The sequence below is a fragment of the Lepus europaeus genome, chromosome 10 (genome assembly GCF_033115175.1).
Source record: "Lepus europaeus isolate LE1 chromosome 10, mLepTim1.pri, whole genome shotgun sequence".
Lineage (NCBI taxonomy): Eukaryota > Metazoa > Chordata > Mammalia > Lagomorpha > Leporidae > Lepus > Lepus europaeus.
In genome coordinates this window covers 26,371,704-26,392,240 of record NC_084836.1, presented here as the reverse complement: position 1 = coordinate 26,392,240, position 20,537 = coordinate 26,371,704, and the positions used below count along the sequence as shown (strand labels likewise).

At 38.4% G+C, this 20,537-nt stretch overlaps 1 protein-coding gene across 2 annotated transcripts in view; it reads right to left on the bottom strand.

The window, feature by feature from the left end:
• The window catches only part of CEP83 (centrosomal protein 83), a 146,600-nt gene that overhangs the window by 37,143 nt on the left and 88,920 nt on the right, over positions 1-20,537 (bottom strand). For both annotated transcript variants that reach the window (XM_062203118.1, XM_062203119.1), the window contains 5 exons: positions 14,967-15,218; positions 12,117-12,248; positions 3,581-3,695; positions 2,625-2,769; positions 2,362-2,511 (listed from right to left, as the gene is read on the bottom strand). In XM_062203118.1, coding sequence (XP_062059102.1) covers positions 2,362-2,511; positions 2,625-2,769; positions 3,581-3,695; positions 12,117-12,248; positions 14,967-15,218 — 794 coding nt within the window. The remainder of the gene's footprint in view (positions 1-2,361; positions 2,512-2,624; positions 2,770-3,580; positions 3,696-12,116; positions 12,249-14,966; positions 15,219-20,537) is intronic.

Sequence of the window (20,537 nt, the reverse complement as noted above, 5' to 3'; positions counted from 1 at the left end):
CATTGGTACATACACACAATGGAGTGTTAAGCAACTGTGAAAAAGAATGAGGATTAACTCCATGCACTCACATGAAGCAATTTCCAAGATCGATTGATAAGAAGTATAAACAGAGTATACATGAATCTGCCACTGTGGGGTGGTAGGGCAAAAATCCAGGAAGGATAAACCAGAAATGAATGTGATTCGTTACATGGGGGTGATGGATGAGAGCAGAGGAGAAAAGATGAGGAAATCACACTACTATGAATTTGTGGGTTTTTTTTTTTCCTATATAGTTCTTTTAGAATCATATCCATTTTTCATATTTTATTAATAAATAAAACAAACAAGGATGAAGTGGGAACGCAAAATTAACCTGTTTTGTAAGTAAATAACATAATTACAGTGAATGAAGATTTGGTGAGAAAAATCCTAAGTAATTCTGACAAACAGTATTTTGATAATACTCACACACTTAAGCTAAAGATAAAAAAGAACTATATACAAATATGACATATTAGTTAATGGGTTTGTTTTTCACAGTCATGAGTTAGCAATTCCAAAACTATTTTATGCACATACTAGGACTAAGGATAATGACAGTCAAGTTTCTCACTGTCAAAGGAGTTACAAATATGAAGAGAGAAGGCCAGAATGAACTTCCTGGTATGGAACAACTGGAACTGTCAATGTAAACTCATGATTACATGTACATATAGAAATAAAGAAATACACAAATGTGTATTTGTGTATACCTAAATATATTTCCTAGCTCAGTTCACTGAGAAGGCCTGAAAGCAACGTTCCCCTCCCTAGTAACAGCAAGCATACCTCGAGTGAGATCTTGGGCTTTCAAATACCATGCTCCAACAAAAACTAACTAAAGCACCTTAGAGAAATGGGTAATTCTGGTGCTGGGGCAAGGAAAGCAAAAGAGGAATCTAAAACATCCTATGATGCTAGAAAGTAAAAAAGGACTTTAAAAATAGTGGGAGTGTGCTAAAAACATACAGAATTCAACTTCAAAGAGCGTCCAATGGCCCAAAGTGAGACAATTCAAGCAATAAGATTATATTACAGAAGAATAAGAGTCTGCTAGTCCATATTGATATAAATAGTCAACAATGGACCATACATATGTCAGTAGTCCCATAAGGCTGAAAACTGGACAGCAGGGAGTTATTAACAGCCATTGCAAGCTGTAGCTCAGTACATTACTCACCTGTGTGTGGTGATGGTGGTATCAACAAACCTACTGTGCTGCCAGTTGTATAAAAGTACAGCACATATGAGACAATACATAACACTTGATAAGAAATGATATGTTACTGGTTTATATATTTACCACACATTTTTAATAATCACTTTTCAGAGTATACTCCTACTTATTAACAACAGTTTACGATAAAATTGTATGGTGGGCTATACCGGCAGCAGCCTCCTGTCTTGTGTTTACTGTGCCTCTTGATGGCATTAAACAGTCATGTTCAGTGGCTGATCTATAACATCTAGATTTTTCTAAGTACACTCTATCATATCTGCACATTGATAAAATCATCTAACAACACATCTCTCAGAACATATCACCAGCAATAAGCAACACATAATTCTATTAATATTTAAAGAAGAAAAAGCTCTTCCTCACAGGAGATGTCCACTAAAAATGTAGAAGGTATAATGAATATAGGAAAAAAAATCACTATTTGGCAATACTATAATCAGAGTGTCAGGAAAGGATTACCAATGAATGCTATAACTTGTAGGGGAAATGTATCATAGGAATATTTACACAGCCATAAAGTATCATATGGACAGTCATAAGATAAATGTCTTTTACAATGGGGAAAAGTAACAACTTTACAGTGAAAAATCTAGATAGCAATTCTTGTACCAAGTGATCAAAGTTTATGTCACCAGTTAAGACGGACAAATCATGAACCTCCTGAAACATATAACTAAGGACATATAACTTTGGTGTTATTTTTGCTAAAAGAAACAAAAACTTGAATTTAAAATGAAAAATGAAATACAAAATCAAAATCAAGAGACATTCCATAAATAACTGACTAGCATTCTTCAAGTGTTCATATATTAGAATAAAGGAAACTAAGTAAAGGCAATGTGTGAACTAAATTTTGGACCAGGAAGAGTGTCCATGGGACAACTGCTAAAATTTCCAAGAAGTAAATAGACTTGATAACAGTAATGCCTATTTGAATTCCTAATTGCATTAATGCTAATTCCTTACTCTTGATTATCATCATATGAACACATAAGATATTAGTATTGGGTAAACTGTATATTGGAATTCTGTTTACTTTTTTATCACTTTATTAACTCTGAAATTATCCCCAAATGGAAAGATTTTACATATATAACCTAATACTCTGAAGTTCCCTTCTGGCCGACTCTTCTGCCATCTGTGAAGCCCGCAATTTCTCTTCACACTGATCCTTTTCAGATTGCCTCCAGACATCATGTTCCGCTTTCATTTTCTCTAAATCGGCTAATTTGTTCTCAAGTTCTAGCCTAAAACAATAGACGATAATTATGTTTAAAAAAAAAACTACAATAAAGATGATATGACAGCAAAATGTTTTCATTTGTAAGGAGATTTAACACAAAGTAAGGTAATTACTTACTTTTCATTTTGTAATGCCACAAGTTTTTGATAACCTTCTTCCTTGGCAGCTTGTACTTTACGTATTAATTCACGATCCTTTTCTACTAAGAGCATTTTGTGATGTTCAACAGCTGATGTGAGAATTTCATTGTCTGACTGTAGTCCTAGTATTTTCAGGAGACAAATATAGCATTTTCAAGGTTAAGATGAAAAATCATCATTAACAGTAAGCATTCATAAACTGATAAGAAAATGAAAAGAATATAGACAATCTCTCTGGATATGAATTCCCAAAAGTCCTTATATCATTGATAAAACTGATTTAAACAGATTTAAAATTATAAACCCAAGAAAGACGGAATCCCAATTTCAAGTTACACTTAATTTATTTATTAATCAAATAACTATGACAATAAATGTAAGATTCATTTTTTAAAAATTTAGATAACAGAATGAACAAAATATTCAACGTATAAGCAAAAATATTCCATATGTACTTCAAAATTAAAATTCAGGAGCAGCAGTGTGACACGGCAGGTTAAATCACTGCCTAAAACACTAGCATCCCAGTTTGAGTTCCAGCTGCTCCACTTCCAATTCAGCTCCTTACTAACATGCCTGGGAAGGCAGCTGAGGATGGTCTGAGTGCATGGGCCCCTGCCACCCCTGTGGGAGACCTGGATGGAGTTCCAGGTTCCTGGCTTCAGTCTGGCCCAGCCCTGGCCATTGTGGTATTTGGGGAGCGAACCAGCAGACAGAGGATCGCTCGCTCGCTCTCTCTCACACTCTCTCCATCTCTGTCTATAATTCTGCTTTTCAAATAAATAAGTTTTTAAAAAAGAAAAGAAAAACATACATTTTTTAAAAACCAAATTCAACTAAGGTAAGAATTTGGAAATAAAATCTGGCTGATATATTTTTAATAATTTGAGTTTATACCTGGAAATAATGAAAACACAGGAAATCATATATTACCATCCAGTTCACTTTGAATCTTATTCCTTTCTCTTTCTAGCTCACTCTTAGCTCTTGCTGCCTCCAGTTTGATGTCTGTTATTTCTAGTTTGTTTGAATGTTTAAGTTCTTTAACCTGTTAATAAGTAAGAGATTGAAATTACTATTGGTCATTTTCTTGACATTCAGTACTTAACCAAAAATCTAAGTGCAAATGAGCAAACACTTTGGGAGTAGGGTATGGACTATAACAAAGAAAGGCGTTTTGGTGCTTGGTATAGTCCTTGGTAACAAGGAGACACCAAGAAAACAATTCTTAATAGAACTGAGGCATTTCTATACAAATACATCTTAAAAGACTTAATCCAATAGTCAATGGTCAAAATATCTTCAGACTGAAAAACTGAAACCTTATTTTCAAGAAAGCATCAGAGACAAGAAATAGTAGGTAGAAAGAACATACAAACAGTCATTGAGGAATAACATCACACGGTCTGCTCTGCAAACAACCAGGTATAATGTTGCAGACAGAAAAGGGAGATGTGAACTCTGCTGAGGAATGGCAGGAATAAACTCAATATGCCACAAAGGTTGTTTATCCTGGGGCCGGCACTGTGGCATAGCAGGTAAGGCTGCTGCCTGCAGTGCCAGTATCCCATATGGGCGCCAGTTCGAGTCCAGGATGCTCCACTTCCAAACCAGCTCTCTGCTATGGCCTAGGGAAGCAGTAAAAGATGGCCCAACTCCTTGGGCCCCTGCACCCATGTGGGAAAGCCAGAGGAAGCTCTTGGCTCCTGGCTTTGGATCGGCACAGCTCCAGCTCTTGTGGCCAACTGGATGATGAACCAGCAGATGGAAGACCCACACACACACACACCCGGCCTCTCATTCTCTCACTGTGTAACTCTGTTTTTCAAATAAATAAATGATTTTTTTTTAAAAAAAGGTTGTTTATCCTGTTAACTACTGATGACACAATTGTTTCATAAAGTTAAATCTAAATGTAAACGTGTTTAAGAACTGAAAGGAAGGAAATCAATTAACAGACAAGGAACAAAGAGGGCAAGATGGAAAAATCAGTTGAATTTGGTAACTAAATAATTTGTTTGCATGTTTATATGTGTATGTGTGTGAATGTATGAGGGAGCAGGAAGGAGCAAGAATAACTTGTGTAAACCTAATTTAATTTTCTTTTTGCCAAAACTTGATTCCTTTACAGCCCCAAGTGAATGAGTAATTGTCAATGCTTTTCAAATAATTAAACCATTACATATCATTTTTTAATCTTGGCTAAGACATTTCTTTTGAAGGCTGAATAATTTTAGTTCATAAGTAGTAATCACTCAATAAATATGTACTGAACACTATTATGTGCCCAGTAATATTTTAGGAAATGGACATACAACAACCAAGAAAACTTTGTCCCTCCAAAGGCACTACTCTCTAACATTTTTCATTGTCTTACCTCCGAAAAGGTGCTTTTAAAATTAGATATAATATAAAAAGAATTTAACTTAAACAGATCTACAGGTTATATAAATCTATAGTCTCATATATTATAATACATAAAACTATGGATTCAGAGTAAAAAAACTATAAAAATTATACAAGTCAAATATGTAAAATGTGAGATGTAGGAAGAGGAAAGTAAAAGGTAATTTACAGTCCAATAAAACTCCATAAATACTGGAGCTGAGAGTTAGAAACCAACCAAGAAAAGGCCCTACAGTCAAAAAGGATAAGGAAAGACACCGGTATCTTACTGGGAGAGATTTCGTCTGTGAAAGTCCTGCAAACGTTGCAAGGAATGGGTCTTGAAAAATCTTCACTTAAGAAAACCAACAGAAAGGTAAGTATTATACTGCCTTTGTACTTCCAGCTACAAAAAGATATCCTTCCAAATTAACTTGTTGACTTTTAAAATGATACTACATAAAATGGCTACCTTGTGCTGACACTAGTTTTGTATTTTTAAATCTCCTTTCTGAAGTTCTTTTCTAGAAAACAAACTCACAAAATGATATTTAACTATATGAACACAACTAAGAAATTATAATTATTTTAATACTTAAACTTCCTGTAGATTGGACTTCATTACATTATAATTTCATGAACAGATTAAATTTAAATTATAAATGCTTTAAAACTGAAAAAATACAAGTACAATGAAAATCTAATCACTTTATGACAAATGTAATTATAACCTGATATTATATGCTAACTGGAAAAGGTTAAGAATGACACAGCAGTTCATTAACAAACCACAATGTAGCTGCTTTCAACTCCTAGTGGAAAATTATAGAGCTATCTTATTGTGTGAAAAGTTGGTGCGTTTCACAGTAACTTCAAGAATTAGGGAAAAGGAAAACTATTTTCTAACTCATTTCACCTTGAGATTTACTGAAATGAGAAAATATTTTCAACTAAACTGTAATTCCTGAACCTGAAAGGACACTGGACAGCACAAGTTTGACTTCCAGATCTATTTTTGCTATTAAACTAGTGGTATGTGCCCAAGCCATTCACTCATCTTCTCCACACTCAAATTCACTCAACTATACATTTTGAGGGTTTTTTCAGTGTCATATTTCTATAATCCTAAAATAATGCATTTATACTAACAACAATTGTTAACTCTAAAAATATACTAAAAGGAACTCAATTTTATGTTTAAAATGAAAAAGATATATTTATTACATAATAATGACAATTAATAGTGTTTTACTTTGAGTAATTGGAATCAAATCCTAAATAGTCATAGCAAGGTTTCTTTCTACCTTGAGATCTCTGATTCTTAATCTTCTTTGTGATCAGGTCCAGAAAATCCTAGGTACTCTAGGGCCCTTTCTCTAAATAAGATGCACAATGTTAAAATGTTTAATAAAATTTTAAGAGATTCAAGGCCCTAGTATTTGAAGATTAATACTAACAAAATTGTAATAAATGATAAAAACAGTGGTAACAGGCATATAATAGGGGTATAGAATCTGTTAAAATATGCATGTCTACAAAAAGCATATTACCAAACAATACATGCAAGAAACAGTTTTTAAGTGTACTACTCAAGAAGATCTGCATGCAAATTCCTAAGAAATGTCCTTTCAGTTTTTTTTTTTTTTTTTTTTTTTTTTTGACAGGCAGAGTGGATAGTGAGAGAGAGAGAGACAGAGAGAGAGACAGAGAGAAAGGTCTTCCTTTTTGCCGTTGGTTCACCCTCCAATGGCTGCTGCGGCCGGCGCATCTCGCTGATCCGAAGCCAGGAGCTTCTCCTGGTCTCCCATGGGGTACAGGGCCCAAGCACTTGGGCCATCCTCCACTGCCTTCCCAGGCCATAGCAGAGAGCTGGCCTGGAAGAGGGGCAACCGGGATAGAATCCGGTGCCCCAACTGGGACTAGAACCCGGTGTGCCGGCGCCGCAAGGCGGAGGATTAGCCTGTTAAGCCACAGTGCCGGCCTCCTTTCAGTTCTGATCATCATCCAACTTCTAAGATGGTATGACCTCGGCCGGCGCCGTGGCTCAACAGGCTAATCCTCCACCTTGCGGCACCGGCACACCAGGTTCTAGTCCCGGTCGGGGCACCGATCCTGTCCCGGTTGCCCCTCTTCCAGGCCAGCTCTCTGCTGTGGCCAGGGAGTGCAGTGGAGGATGGCCTAAAGTCCTTGGGCTCTGCACCCCATGGGAGACCAGGAGAAGCACCTGGCTCCTGCCATCGGAACAGCGCAGTGCGCCGGCTGCAGCGCACTACCGCGGCGGCCATTGGAGGGTGAACCAACGGCAAAAGGAAGACCTTTCTCTCTGTCTCTCTCTCACTGTCCACTCTGCCTGACAAAAAAAAAAAAAAAAAAAAAAGATGGTATGACCTCAGGAACTTAGCTAACCAAGATAATTGTGTGCAACTGCTTCCTACAACTATTTTTTAAGTTCTAAAGATCAAGCGTTTCATGAGGTAACCAGAAGAACTTACCTTATTGAAAGTGAAATAGTTTTAAGGTCATCATTTGCAAGCCTTCTTTAATAATATCTTTTAATAAAGGACACTGATAGTCATACTGACATAACTTTGCTTTAGAACCTAACAAACATTTACAAATTTGAGTAACACCCCAGGTGTTCTTTTGCATTGCTAAGAACCATTTGCTAGAATTGCAAAATATTGATTAAAATTTCAAGTTGCAAAGAAAACTGTGACAGTCATGTTTGAAATATTATTTTAAAACTGATCTTTCCCATGGAACCCTGGTTTCTAATTCTGCATTTATATGCAAAATAATGCAAGTATGCTTTTAGAAAGACAAGCAACTCTTAGCACTATATGCTCATAAATAAGCACAAGAGAAATAAATAACACTATACTAAACCGCTGCTCTTCCTTCAGGAGAAATCATCTAATACTGTAACTCCAAAAGGCAACAGAGTGGAGAAGCATATATGTACAGAAAAAAAAGAAAAGAAATCAGAATCAGCCCACAGCCGAGTCAACGGCCCAAGTAAAAAGTGCTGCAGGAGAAGCCCTTGGTAACATCCCAGACAGTGAGAAGCTCCAGGAGAAAACCAGCGTTCCCAATGTCCTGTCACTCCACCCAAGAGTCTAGCTATTCTAGAAGTACAGTCTAGCTACTCAAGTTCAGAACAATTTGTTGCAAACAAAGAGTACTCAATATTAGTTTACAAAATGGAAAATAATTATACCAGAATTAGAAACCTGACAGAACTGTCTCTATTCTGAATTAACTTCTTTGTGTTTTCCATGCACTTTTTTGTAAACTACAATTATAAGTATTCAATATGTATCTGCTGAATGTGTAAGTAACCTACTTAATAAGGAAACAATCAAATTAATAATTTATTGGGAACTGCACTGTGGTGCAGTAGGCTAAGCCTCTGCCTGTGGTACCGGCATCTTATATGGGCACAGGTTTGAGTCCTGGTTGCTTCACTCCCGATCCAGCTTCTTGCTAATGGCCTGGGAAAGCAGTGGAAACAGGCTCAAATTTGGGCCCCTGCACTCAAGTAGGAGACCCAGATGAAGCTCCTGGCTTCATATCAGCCCAAATCCAGCCACTGGTATTCATTTGGGGAATGAACCAGCAGATGGAAGACTTCTCTGTATCTCCCTCTGTCTGTCTGCAACCTGCCTCTTAAATAAATCAATATTTAAAAAAGATAACTTATTTTCTAGCAAGACACAATCTTAAACTGCCTCTTTTTATCTATGAGAAAACTAGCTCCCAATGATATTAAGTAGTTGGCCTAAATTTACAATTACTAATACAGTGAGGAAGATAATCAGTGGCTCCAAATTCTATATTCTTTCTGTTACATCATTTTCTTATTTAATGATATCATTAGTACATAAACATTGCCATTATCGTTTTCATCACTAAATGCTAAAATTCTACTGACTAAAACTTTCTCACCTGTGTTATAAACACTATCTCTTAGTCTTTTCAGTCAAAGAATTGGGAAATTATAATGACTATGTTATTACTGCAGACAAATTCCTATATTTCTAACAGGCAACAGAAAAAACCTTTTGGTCAGGAGCCACCTTTGTTTTAAGATAGCATTACACAACTCTGCCCTGCAGGAATATACGGCCTTTCTGACCCACAAACCAGTCTTATTTCCAAATTTTTAGAGATGTCCAAATCCTAATAATATTTAATTAATTATTTGCTAACTCTTATGCATAACATTTAATTTTTGCTACAATTCACTAATGGATTACTTCCATTTTATAGAAAAGATACTAGTTTCTTAGAAAAATAAATTGCCCAAGGTCACACACTTCACCTAGTAAGGGGAAGAATTAAAATCTGAATCCAGTCTTTCAGACTCCAGAGCTGATATTCTATAAGATGTATACTACTGTATTTCTGGTTACTAGATTTCCTGCACATATTATATTTGAGGTAAAAACAACTTTAAATATCTAAAAAAAATATCTTTGTGTGGCCAGCGCTGTGGCACAGCAGGTTAACGCCCTGGCCTAAAGCTCCAGCATCCCATGTGGGCACCAGTTCTAATACCAGCTGCTCCTCTTCCAATCCAGCTCTCTGCTATGGCCTGGGAAAGCAGTAGAAGATGGCCCAAGTCCTCAGGCCCCTGCACCCATGTGAGAGACCCAGAGGCGACTCCTGGCTCCTGGCTCCAGATCGGCACAGCTCTGGACATTGCAGCCATCTGGGGAGTGAACCAGCAGATGGAAGACCTCTCTGTCTTTACCTCTCTCTCTGTCTTTCAAATAAATAAAATAATTCTTTAAAAATCTTTGTATGCAAAAGACATTTTTGGAACATTCAAATTATTATAATGCTTTAAAGATAAAATAAATGCAGATCATGTATTAACATTAATCTATTCACTGAAGAAATACTTATAGAGTAACTATTTTGTGCCAGCATTATCTTAGGAATCAGAGATAAGTGTAGTGGCAAAAACAATGTCCCTGCTCTCTTGGAGCTTATATTTGGTTGAGGAAGGGTGGAGGGAAAGAAAACGAGAGAGAAAAAAAAGTAAGGGGCCACAGCTGTGGCGTAGCCAGTAAAGACACCACCTGCAGTGCTGGCATCCCATGCAGGCGCCAATTCAAGTCCCAGCTGCTCCACTTCTGATCCAGCTCTCTGCTATGGCCTTGGAAAGCAGTAGAAGATGGCCCAAGTCCTTGGGCCCCTGCACCCACGTGGGAGACCTGGAAGAAGCTCCTGGCTGTTGTGGCTGTTTGGGGAGTGAACCAGTGGATGGAAGACTCACTCACTCTCTGTCTCTCTCTCTTTCTCTGCCTCTCTGTAATTCTGCCTTTCAAATAAATAAATAATTCTTAAAAAAAAAAAGTAAAAATAAAATCTATGAAGAAAAATAAAGAAGATAAAGAAAATAGTGAAGCAGAAGAGGGAAGGTATTAATTTCCAAAGTGAAGCCCAGGCAGAACTCTGTGATTAGTTGAAATCTGAAGACAAAGAAGAAAGCTATGCAGGGACATGAGAGAAAAATGCCATGCATACATGCACAAAGGCCCTCATGTAGAGGTGAACTAGCCCAAAGAAGAGCAAAAAGGTCAGCGAGAGAAGAGCAGAACAGAAGTGAAAAGGAGGAAAAATGGATGGTGATGGCTGAGGGAAGAATAGCAGGAGCCAGATCATATGAGGCTCTGAGTGGACAGAGTAGAAACACCAGTTAGAAAGTTACCATTAGGGAGGCCAGTGCCACAACTCAATAGGCTAATCCTCCATCTGCGGCGCCGGCACACCGGGTTCTAGTCCCGGTTGGGGCGCCGGATCCTGTCCCGGTTGCCCCTCTTCCAGGCCAGCTCTCTGCTGTGGCCTGGGAGGGCAGTGGAGGATGGCCCAAGTGCTTGGGCCCTGCACCCACATGGGAGACCAGGAGAAGCACCTGGCTCCTGCCATTGGATCGGCGCGGTGCGCCAGCTGCAGCACACCAGCCGCGGCAGCCATTGGAGGGTGAACCAACGGCAAAGGAAGACCTTTCTCTCTGTCTCTCTCTCTCTCACTGTCCACTCTTCCTGTCAAAAAAAAAAAAAAAAAAAAGAAAGTTAGCATTAGAGGCCAGTGCTGTGGCATAGTGGGTAAAGCTGCCACCTGCAGTGCCGGCATCCGATATGGGCGCCAGTTTGAGTCCCGGCTGCTCCATTTCCCATCCAGCTCTCTGCTAAGGCCTGGGAAAACAGTAGAAGATGGCCCAAGTCCTTGGGCCCTGCACCCAAGTGGGAGACTGGGAGAAGCTCTGCAGCTCCGGCCATTGTGGCCAACTGAGGAGTGAACCAGCAGATGGAAGACCTCTCTCTTTCTCTCTGCCTCTCCTTCTCTCTCTAACTCTGATTTTCAAATAAATAAATAAATCTTTAAAAAGAAAGTTATCATTAAAAACTGAGCCTAGAGGAAAGCATTCAATTTAGCAATTAAAATACCAGTTGGGACGCCCACACCCCCTGTTGGATTGCCTACATTCAATTCCTGGTTCCGGCTCCAAATTTCAGCTTCCTGTCAGTGCAGTCCCTGGGAAGTAGCAGATGATAGCTCATGTGGCTGGCTCCCTGCCATCCACTTGGGAGACTTACTGTAAGTCTCTGACTCTAACTTTGGTCTGGACCAGTCCCTACTTTTTCAAGTGTCTGAGGAGTGAACCAGCAGATAGAAGCTTTTACTGCCTATCTGTTTACAATCCTGCCCCATCTGTGTCTTTCAAATAAACAAAACTGAAAGGTAAAAATTGCACCTAAAGAGATCAGGACACGGTGAAAGTGATAAGAATTAGATTCTCCGTGTATTTGGAAGGTAGAATGACAGGATAAAAAGGTTTCAATATAGAGAATTAAACTATTGAAGCACAAAATTTGTCACTGTGCAGTATGAAGAATGAAGTATTACATTATTTACTTTATTGATCAATGCATTTGTTTCTTGGAAAGTAGAATGATACACTAAAACAAGACTTCTATATAGAGAACTAAACTACCACAAACAAAGTCCATTATCATTCTACATTATAAAGCAAACAAGCACTCTAAAGAATGAAAAGAAGCATAAGACAACTTACTTTACTCGTCAATGTAGTTATTTCTCCTTCAGCTTTATGCAGTTTACTGATTAAAAGAGTATTTTGTTCACTGTTTGACTGTAGCTCTTTTTCCAAGTGTTCAGCCTGTAGCTTAGCTGACTGTTTTTCAGCCTTTTGTTAAAACAAAGTATTTTTAAAATTTTTCAATTATATAAAAATAAAATAAGCATTACTTTAAATACATGTATAATTATACAAAAATTATTCAAAACCACAACAATACTAGCATGGACCAAAGTAGCAAGAGTTTCCTTTATCAGCAGAATCCAAATTAAAGATATTTGCTATAGTAAATATGCAAGAAAGGTATCTGGACAAACAACATGCCAACTGTCATCAACAAAATGAAGCTCATATACTTCTCCATGAAATAAAGTGCTTATGGGGTTCATTTGATATGCAGTCACTTTTAATGTTGACATACTTCAAACATTTTTTGGGTGTCCAGTCTATAGCAGATACGAAAAAACATAATGTAGAAGAAAGGGTCAATGACAATAGTACTTACCCTAAGTGAAAACTTGAAATTCTAAAATCTATTGAGATTTTATTAAAAAGGATGAAGGTAAGACAAAACTACAAAATCCTCAGCAAAGCTGAGGCCTTTTGAATATGAGCAGAAAAGCTCCTGACACCATCACATAATAAGAATCTTAACAAGGGGCCAGAGTGGTCACACAGCAGGTTAAGTCGCCATCTGCAATGCCTGCATCCCACAAGGATGCCAGTTCAAGTCCTGGCTGCCGCACTTCCAATCCAGCTTCCTGTATATGTAACTGGGAAGGGTAGTGGATGATGGCCCAAGTACCTGGGACCCAGCCACCCACCTGAGAGACCTGGATGAAGTTCCTGGCTCCTAGCTTAGATCTGGCTGTTGTGGCCAATTGGGGAGTGAACTAGAGGATGGAAGATCGAGCTCACTTGCTCCTTCTCTCTCTCTCTCTCTCTCTCTCTCTCTCTCTCTCTCTCTCTCTCCCCCTCCCTCCCTCCCTCCCTCCCTCCCTTTCCTTCTCTCCTCTCCCCCTCTCCCTCTCTCTTTCCTTGTTTTGCTCTCTCTGTAATTCTGCCTTTCAAACAGAAATAAATACATCTTAAAAAAAAAAAGTCTTAATGTCTAAGTTGTCAAAAATGTTCTGGTAGATAATACAGAACTCTTTAATTAGGGATGCAAGCTTTTAAAAATATTTCAACAATTAAAAGAAAAAATGTTTTGGCATTTAAATCTCCTTTCTTGGGGTCAGCACTGTGGCACAGTGGGTGAAGCCAACACCTGCTGTGCCAGCATCCTATATGGGCGTCAGTTTAAGTTCTGTCTGCTCTACTTCCAATCCAGCTCTCTGCTATGGCCTGGGAAAGCAGTAGAAGATGGCCCCAGTCCTTGGGCCCCTGCATCCGTGTGGGAGACCCAAAAGAAACTCCGGGCTCCTGGCTTCAGATTGGTACAGCTCTGGCCATTGCAGCCAATTGTGGAGTGAACCAGTGGATGGAAGACCTCTCTCTCTCTCTGCCCGCCTCTCTTCCTCTCCTTCTCTGTGTAACTCTGGCTTTTCTCAAAATCAGTGCATAAATCTACTTTCCTACGTATCTTAAATACAAGTAATGTGCTCAACAAATAATTCAAATATCAAAATGGTACTCTCTGAGCACAATGATAGCCAAGAAAGCTGAAGAAGAAACAATTGCCGTCACATGCTTATTTTCATTTCACCTGACAAAAATCAAATATAGGTTCTTCTGAAAATTTCACAAATGAACCATCCATCTTTTGTCATATTCAATGTGACCTGAAAAGAATCACTTTAGACAACCTCAATAAAAAGTTTCAAAGTGGGACCACATACTTATTCACTTGCAATCATCTCTCTCATTCTGTCACTGTATAAATACATTTGGAAAGATGGAAACATACACAGTCCCACTCCGAGTTGTCTTGTGTCTAAGGTCCAATGGTACTGACAACTTCAATTCAAGAAATCAGCAAATACTGACAGAAGCTTCATCCAAAAAATTAAAAAGCGACTTCTGCTCTTCAAAATATATCAGTATACCAGCTTGCTGGCTAGAAAAAAAATCACTATTTTATATTTGATTTTAACTACAAACTAGAAAGTCAATAAATTTCCCTCTAACCCAAATCACTTCACAGCTATTCCACGAGGAGGGAGAGGGCAGGGAATCAACTTCGGAAGGTATAAAATAAATCAAAATCGGTATATTTACTGCATGTTGGGCACTAAGAACTAGCAGAAGCAAGAATATCTGAATCTTATGAAAACTGAGACTTTTCAAAAGAAGTACCTCCAAGAGTACCAGCCTGGGTCTGCCAACACTTACCTTTTTCTTACAAACTAAAGAAAATAATTCAGTAAAGGCTTGTATGCATTAGAAGCCACATTGGATTTTATTACTCCAGTAAAAAGCTGTCATAAAATATATGTATTTCTGCTCAAAACAGGACTTAAGATTTTAAATGTAAGGAACTTACTGTTTTGGAAGAAATTATTCTTTCTACTTTGGGAGAACTTTAAGTTTTCTGAAATTCAACTACTTTTTTGGATTTTTACATATTCTATTCTGTGGCATTGGAAGAGTTATTTCAGATAGGTACCTTGACTCTCAAACAATATTCCTTTGTAAATGTGTAGCATAGCTACTGCTTATGAATCAATACCTTTGTTCTTTACAAAAAAGAATACATGCTCTTGGGACTCCACAAATGCGTCAGCATTAGACTGGTGAGCACACATTTATGTTCTAAAAATTAAAGGCTGTCAATTGCACTTTTAAAAAGTTATTTAACAGTCTACTGGGAAGCAATTAAAATCTTACCTCCAGGGATCTGACAGTAGCCTGCATCTCAGCCAACTGCCGCACCTGTATTCTTTGGATATTTTCTACCTGAGCACCAGAGTTCTCTTTTTCAGCTCTTAATTCTGCTACTTCAGTCTCCAAACATTTTAACTTCTGACACAACCGGACTTTTTCTCCAATAAGTTGTTCTACTTGCTTGCTATCTTTTGCAGGATCAACGCTAAGCAGCTGGTTATGTAGTTCTTCTTTATCTTTCTCCAGCCTTGCAATCTAATAATAATTTGACAGAAAGCATACAGCTTAAATTACTGAATTTTTAGTCATGAACATGCTTAACAAGTCAGTAAAATAAAATTAAAAATTATGCAATATGAACGCTCAGGTGGTAAAATGAAGTAAAAAGGAAAGACTCGAAACTGTCACACTCTTAATCCTGTACTCAGCAAGACTCCAATGAGAGGACATTTTCCTTCTCTCCATGATGTCCAGCACAGAACTTAATCAGCTGCTGACTAAAATTCAAAATTACAAATAATGCTATAAAATGAATTAAAGTAATTCTAAAGTTTATCGAACATTACAGGGGTTTGTGTAAGACCTAAACGCTAACTACTGCTAGGCTTCTCATTTGACAGTAATTGAGCGCTACGTCCACGCTAACAAAATTATCTATTTCAAGGCAACTAATGAACACCAAAGCTACTTTACTTGTCTGTGTAAACACAAATGTGATCAATTAAAGTATTTAAATGATAGCCGAGTATTTACTAAAGTCTTAGTTGTAATGATGGTTTAGTACTTACTTCTTAGATTCAAGAAAGAACTGTACATGGTTACTCCCAGGCACATGCTAAAGTTACTGAGTAATCTACAGAGCAGAGACACCAGTCCCTTTGTCGTTCATTCCCATTTTCACTGCCAGACCCCATGGGCTCTCAAACTGCTTCCTAACCTCTGAGGCACTTGCTTGGTTCCTTGTTTCCACAAATCAGATGGCCAGGCAATCAGGACAGAACTCATTCTTCCCTTCTCGCTCTCCCCACCTACCAATGCCCTACCATCACCACCACCAAATCTCTGTATTCACTGAACTTCTTCATAGGATTCAACTTAAGGACATAATTCAACAGTTTTTGTAGCCAGGATGAATTTCAAAGGCTCACTCCCAGCCGAAAGGACCCTAAGGGAATGCTGTGCAACCTAAGCAAAAATGGCCTGAGACACAGAGCTATCCATGAATCTCAGAAGTGAGACCTCCACTGCAGAGTACGCTGTTTTCTTCATCTGTAAATGGTATACTGAACTAGGGGCCTCTAAGACACCCTCCACCTTTTAAAAAGTTTATTTGAAAGGCAGGGTTACAGAAGGAGAGAGGGAGAGACAGAGATCTTCCATTAGCTAGTTTCACCTCCCAAATGGGTGCAACAGTTGGAGCTGGGTCAATCCAAAGCTAGGAGCCAGGAGCTTCTTCTAGGACTCCCAAATGGGTGCAGGGGCCCAAGCCTTGTGCCATCTTCTGTTGTTTTCCTAGGGGCATTAGCAGGGAGCTGGATCACAAGTGGAGCAGCCGGGATGAGAACCAGCATCCATATGAGATTCAGGCATTATAGGCTATAGCTTTACCCACTAGGCCATAATGCTGCCCCCCTCATTTTTTTAAGATTTATTTATTTATTTGAAAGGCAGAATTACAGGAAGAGGCAGAGGTAAAGGCAGAGAGAGGAGGATCTTCCATCTGCTGTTCCCTCTCCAAAAGATAGCAATGGCTGAGGCTGGGCCAGGTTAAAGCCAAGAGCCAGGAGCTTCATCTGTGTCTCCCATGTGGGTTCAGGGGGTCCAAGCACTTAGGCCATCTTCCATTGGTTTCCCAGGTGTGTCAGCAGGGAGCTAGATTGGAAGTGGAGCAGCCGGGAAACGAACCTGCGTCCATACAGGATACTGGCACTGCAAGCAGCGGCATAACCTGCTAGGCCACAGCACCAACCCCTTAAGATTCTTTTCAGTCTTAATATAGACTGAATCTTGGCCGGCGTCACAGCTCACTAAGCTAATCCTCCGCCTGCGGTGCTGGCACCCCAGGTTCTAGTCCTGGTCGGGGCGCCAGGTTCTGTCCCGGTTGCCCCTCTTCCAGGCCAGCTCTCTGCCATGGCCCTTGAAGGCAGTGGAGGATGGCCCAAGTGCTTGGGCCCTGCACCCGTATGGGAGACCAGGAGGAAGCACCTGGCTCCTGGCTTTGGATTGGTGCAGCGTGCCGGCCGCAGCAACCATTTGAGGGGTGAACCAATGGAAGGAAGACCTTTCTCTCTGTCTCTCTCTCTCTCTCTCACTGTCTAACTCTGCCTGTCAAAAAATAAAAATATAAATAAATAAAAAATATAGACGGATTTTATCTTGATTTTGGACATGCTGAATTAAAGATGTCAACTGGAAATAGAGAGCTATCCAGTAGGCAAATGACATTTTCCATCAAATAAAATCTATCCTTGAAGATAACCACAGTATTCAAAGGCAAGTGCTCAAAAGCCTAATTAATAAGTATCTCTCTCCTATTTTTCATCCCATACTCTACAAATGATAATTACCCTCCAGTTTGGTCCTTCACTACCTTTTTTTTCTCTATAGTTTTTTCTTGAGCTGGCTGTGTTACTTTATTTAAGTTACACTTTCATTCTGACCTCAGTTTAAATGAAGGGTTTGAGCTGAATTATCTTTAACATACTATTTCACTTTTGTAAAAGGTAATCCATATATAATTTTAATGTGCTACATTAGAGTGTGACAGCTTAGGAGTGAATTTGCAACTCAGGTTCAGACAACGGTGCCCTTACTGGGTACTCATTACTATGCATATTGATTTAAGGGCTCTACCTATGAAATCAACAGTGATACAATGTTCTCATACAATACCCATTTACAATACAAAGTTACACAGCTAATGTTTTCCTATATTATCCCTCTCTCCAGCAGTTTTAAAAGGCATTCAAATGGTAGCTAAAGTGATAGCTGAAGCTTTGATACTGGAAGACAAGTAGCTAACTGCACAGTCAAGATTACATTACATGTTTATGACTCCAAAACCAGAGCTTATTATCAAATCATTCTTACCAAAGCTGGTGATCATTGCCTTCTAATTTCTCTATACAACAAATATTTACCTGGTATTTACTACATACTCAGCATTGTTTTGGATGGGACACAACCCAGCAGACGGGCAAACAAAAAAACCTCTGCTGCTGACAAGCTTTTCACATTCAATCACCACCATGACACCCTCTTATCCCATTAAATGGGCAGATATCTTAGATATATCCTCAGGTCTCTCCTCTTCCTCTGCTCTCAATCACCTTCCCTGACATCTTCAGTTTGTTGTGCTCTCTATCCTTCCTTTAAATTTCCATAGGGTTTTCTTTGACTTTCTTCTGACAGTTATTATCCAAATCTGCCAGTATTGCAGTTACCTCTACATTAACTTTATTCTCTATAAACACCAGCTTGACAGGTAAGATGAAGTATTAACCAATTTCACTTTTCAAAAACTTGTTGAAATAAAGGAAATGGCAAAGAAACAGACCAAGGAATAGGAGCAGTGGTTGATTTCCTTTTCAAAACATGACAGTAGCACTCCAACTCCCCAGGGGTATACAAAAGGGAAAGGTGGTATACCCTACTGCTCCATCTAGCTTTGTTTATTACCTTTACAGCGCAGCACAAGAAAATCGGGAAGAGAGCAAGCTGTGGAATCAATCTTTTTGTCTTTCAAACCTTAAAGTTATTCCTCTGCTTTATTCTGACTTGTATCATTTCAAAAAGAAATCTGTTGTCATTCATATCTTTGTTATTCTGTACAAAGTGTCTTTTTCCTTCTGGCTTTTTAATTACACTTTTTATTTTCAGGTAACAGTAGGTTGATTTGCAATGTATTATTGCAAGGAATGATACAGAAATGCTGTTTATGTCAATGGTAACACCCTTCTGTTTTCTGGAAGACATTGTATAGAATTGATCTCAATTTTTCTTTAAATACTTGATAGAATTCTCTAGTAAAACAGTTATTTGGGGGAAGTTTTTAAATTACAGGTTCAATTTTCCTAATAGTTATACATGCCTATTTAAATCACCTATTTCAAATGGAGTAAGTTATAAAGTCTGTGCCATTTTAAAAACTGATCCAGTTAACCTACACTGTCAAATTTATTTGGCTAGAGTTGTTTACAGGGTTCTTTCACTACCTTTTAAAGTCTGCAAGGTCATGAGGGATACTCTGTTTCATTTCTGATAGAGGTAATGTCTTCTGTCTTTGTCAGTCTTACTAGAAGTTTGTCAGCTTTTTGCTTCATTGATTTTCTCTGTTTTCAACTTTATTGATTTCTTCTGTTTATTATGTCCTTCCTTATGCTTGCCTCAGTTTTATTTTTTGATAACCTTTTGTAGGTTCTAGAGAAGAGAGCTTACTGACTTGATATTTTTGCTCTTTTTTAACACATTCATTTAGTGTTATAAATATTTCTCTCAGCACTGCTTTAGCTGTGTCCAAGAATTTTTCATGCCTATACTTCCATTTTCAATGTATTTTCTGAAATATAATCTCATTGCAATTTTTTATTGAAACTTCTTTAACTCAAATTATTTGAAGCATATCATTTCATTTCCCTGTGTTTGACAATTTCTCTGTTACTTTTATGCTATTTCCTACTTTGATCCTTTTGTGGTCTGAGAACTCGCTCTGGATAATTTCAAGTGTTTTAAGTTTGTTAAGGTTTATTTTATAGCCGAGGATATGGCTTATCTTGAATAAGGGCACCTCAAAGAGTTTATAGAAAGATGTAATTTAAAGCATGAGCTTGTTTTGCATAAAAAAAATCAAATACATGCATAGTTTTTTCCCAATAGGCATATATCACATATTAACAAAAATACTTTGCACCAAAAAAACTCATACTTTTAATTACATTTTTGCATAATTTTTTTCAAAGTACCTTCCTATACTTCAAAAAATGTGGATACTTCAAACAATGTGTTTGTGTGCTTGAGTGGAATACTCTGTTAATTAAATCCTATTCATTGATAGTGTTGAGTTCTTCTATATCCTTGCTAATTTTCTAATTGTTCTAGAAATTGTTGAGAGATGTGAATTAACCAAGTATACCTGTAGATTTGTCTGTTTCTATTTTTATTTATATCAATTTTTGTTTCACAGATTTTGTAGCTCTGTTTGGTACCTACAAATTGAGAATTCCCATGTCTTCTTATGGATTGACCTTTTGTGACACATCATTTCTTTCTCTTCTCCATCCTCACTGGGCTCTCCAAAAATTCATGGAAGGGGCTAGCACTGTGGCGTAAAAGCGGGTAAAGCTGCCACCTTCAGTGCCAGAATCCTATATGGGCGCCAGTTCGAGACCCAGCTGCTCCACATCCAATCCAGCTCTCTGCTATGGCCTGGGAAAGCAGTAGAAAATGGGCCAAGACCTTGGACCCGTGCACCCACGTGGGAGACCCGGAAGAAGCTCCTGGCTCCTGCCTTTGGATCAGCGCAGCTCCAACAGTTGTAGCCAACTGGGGAGTGAAACAGCGGATGGAAGACCTCTT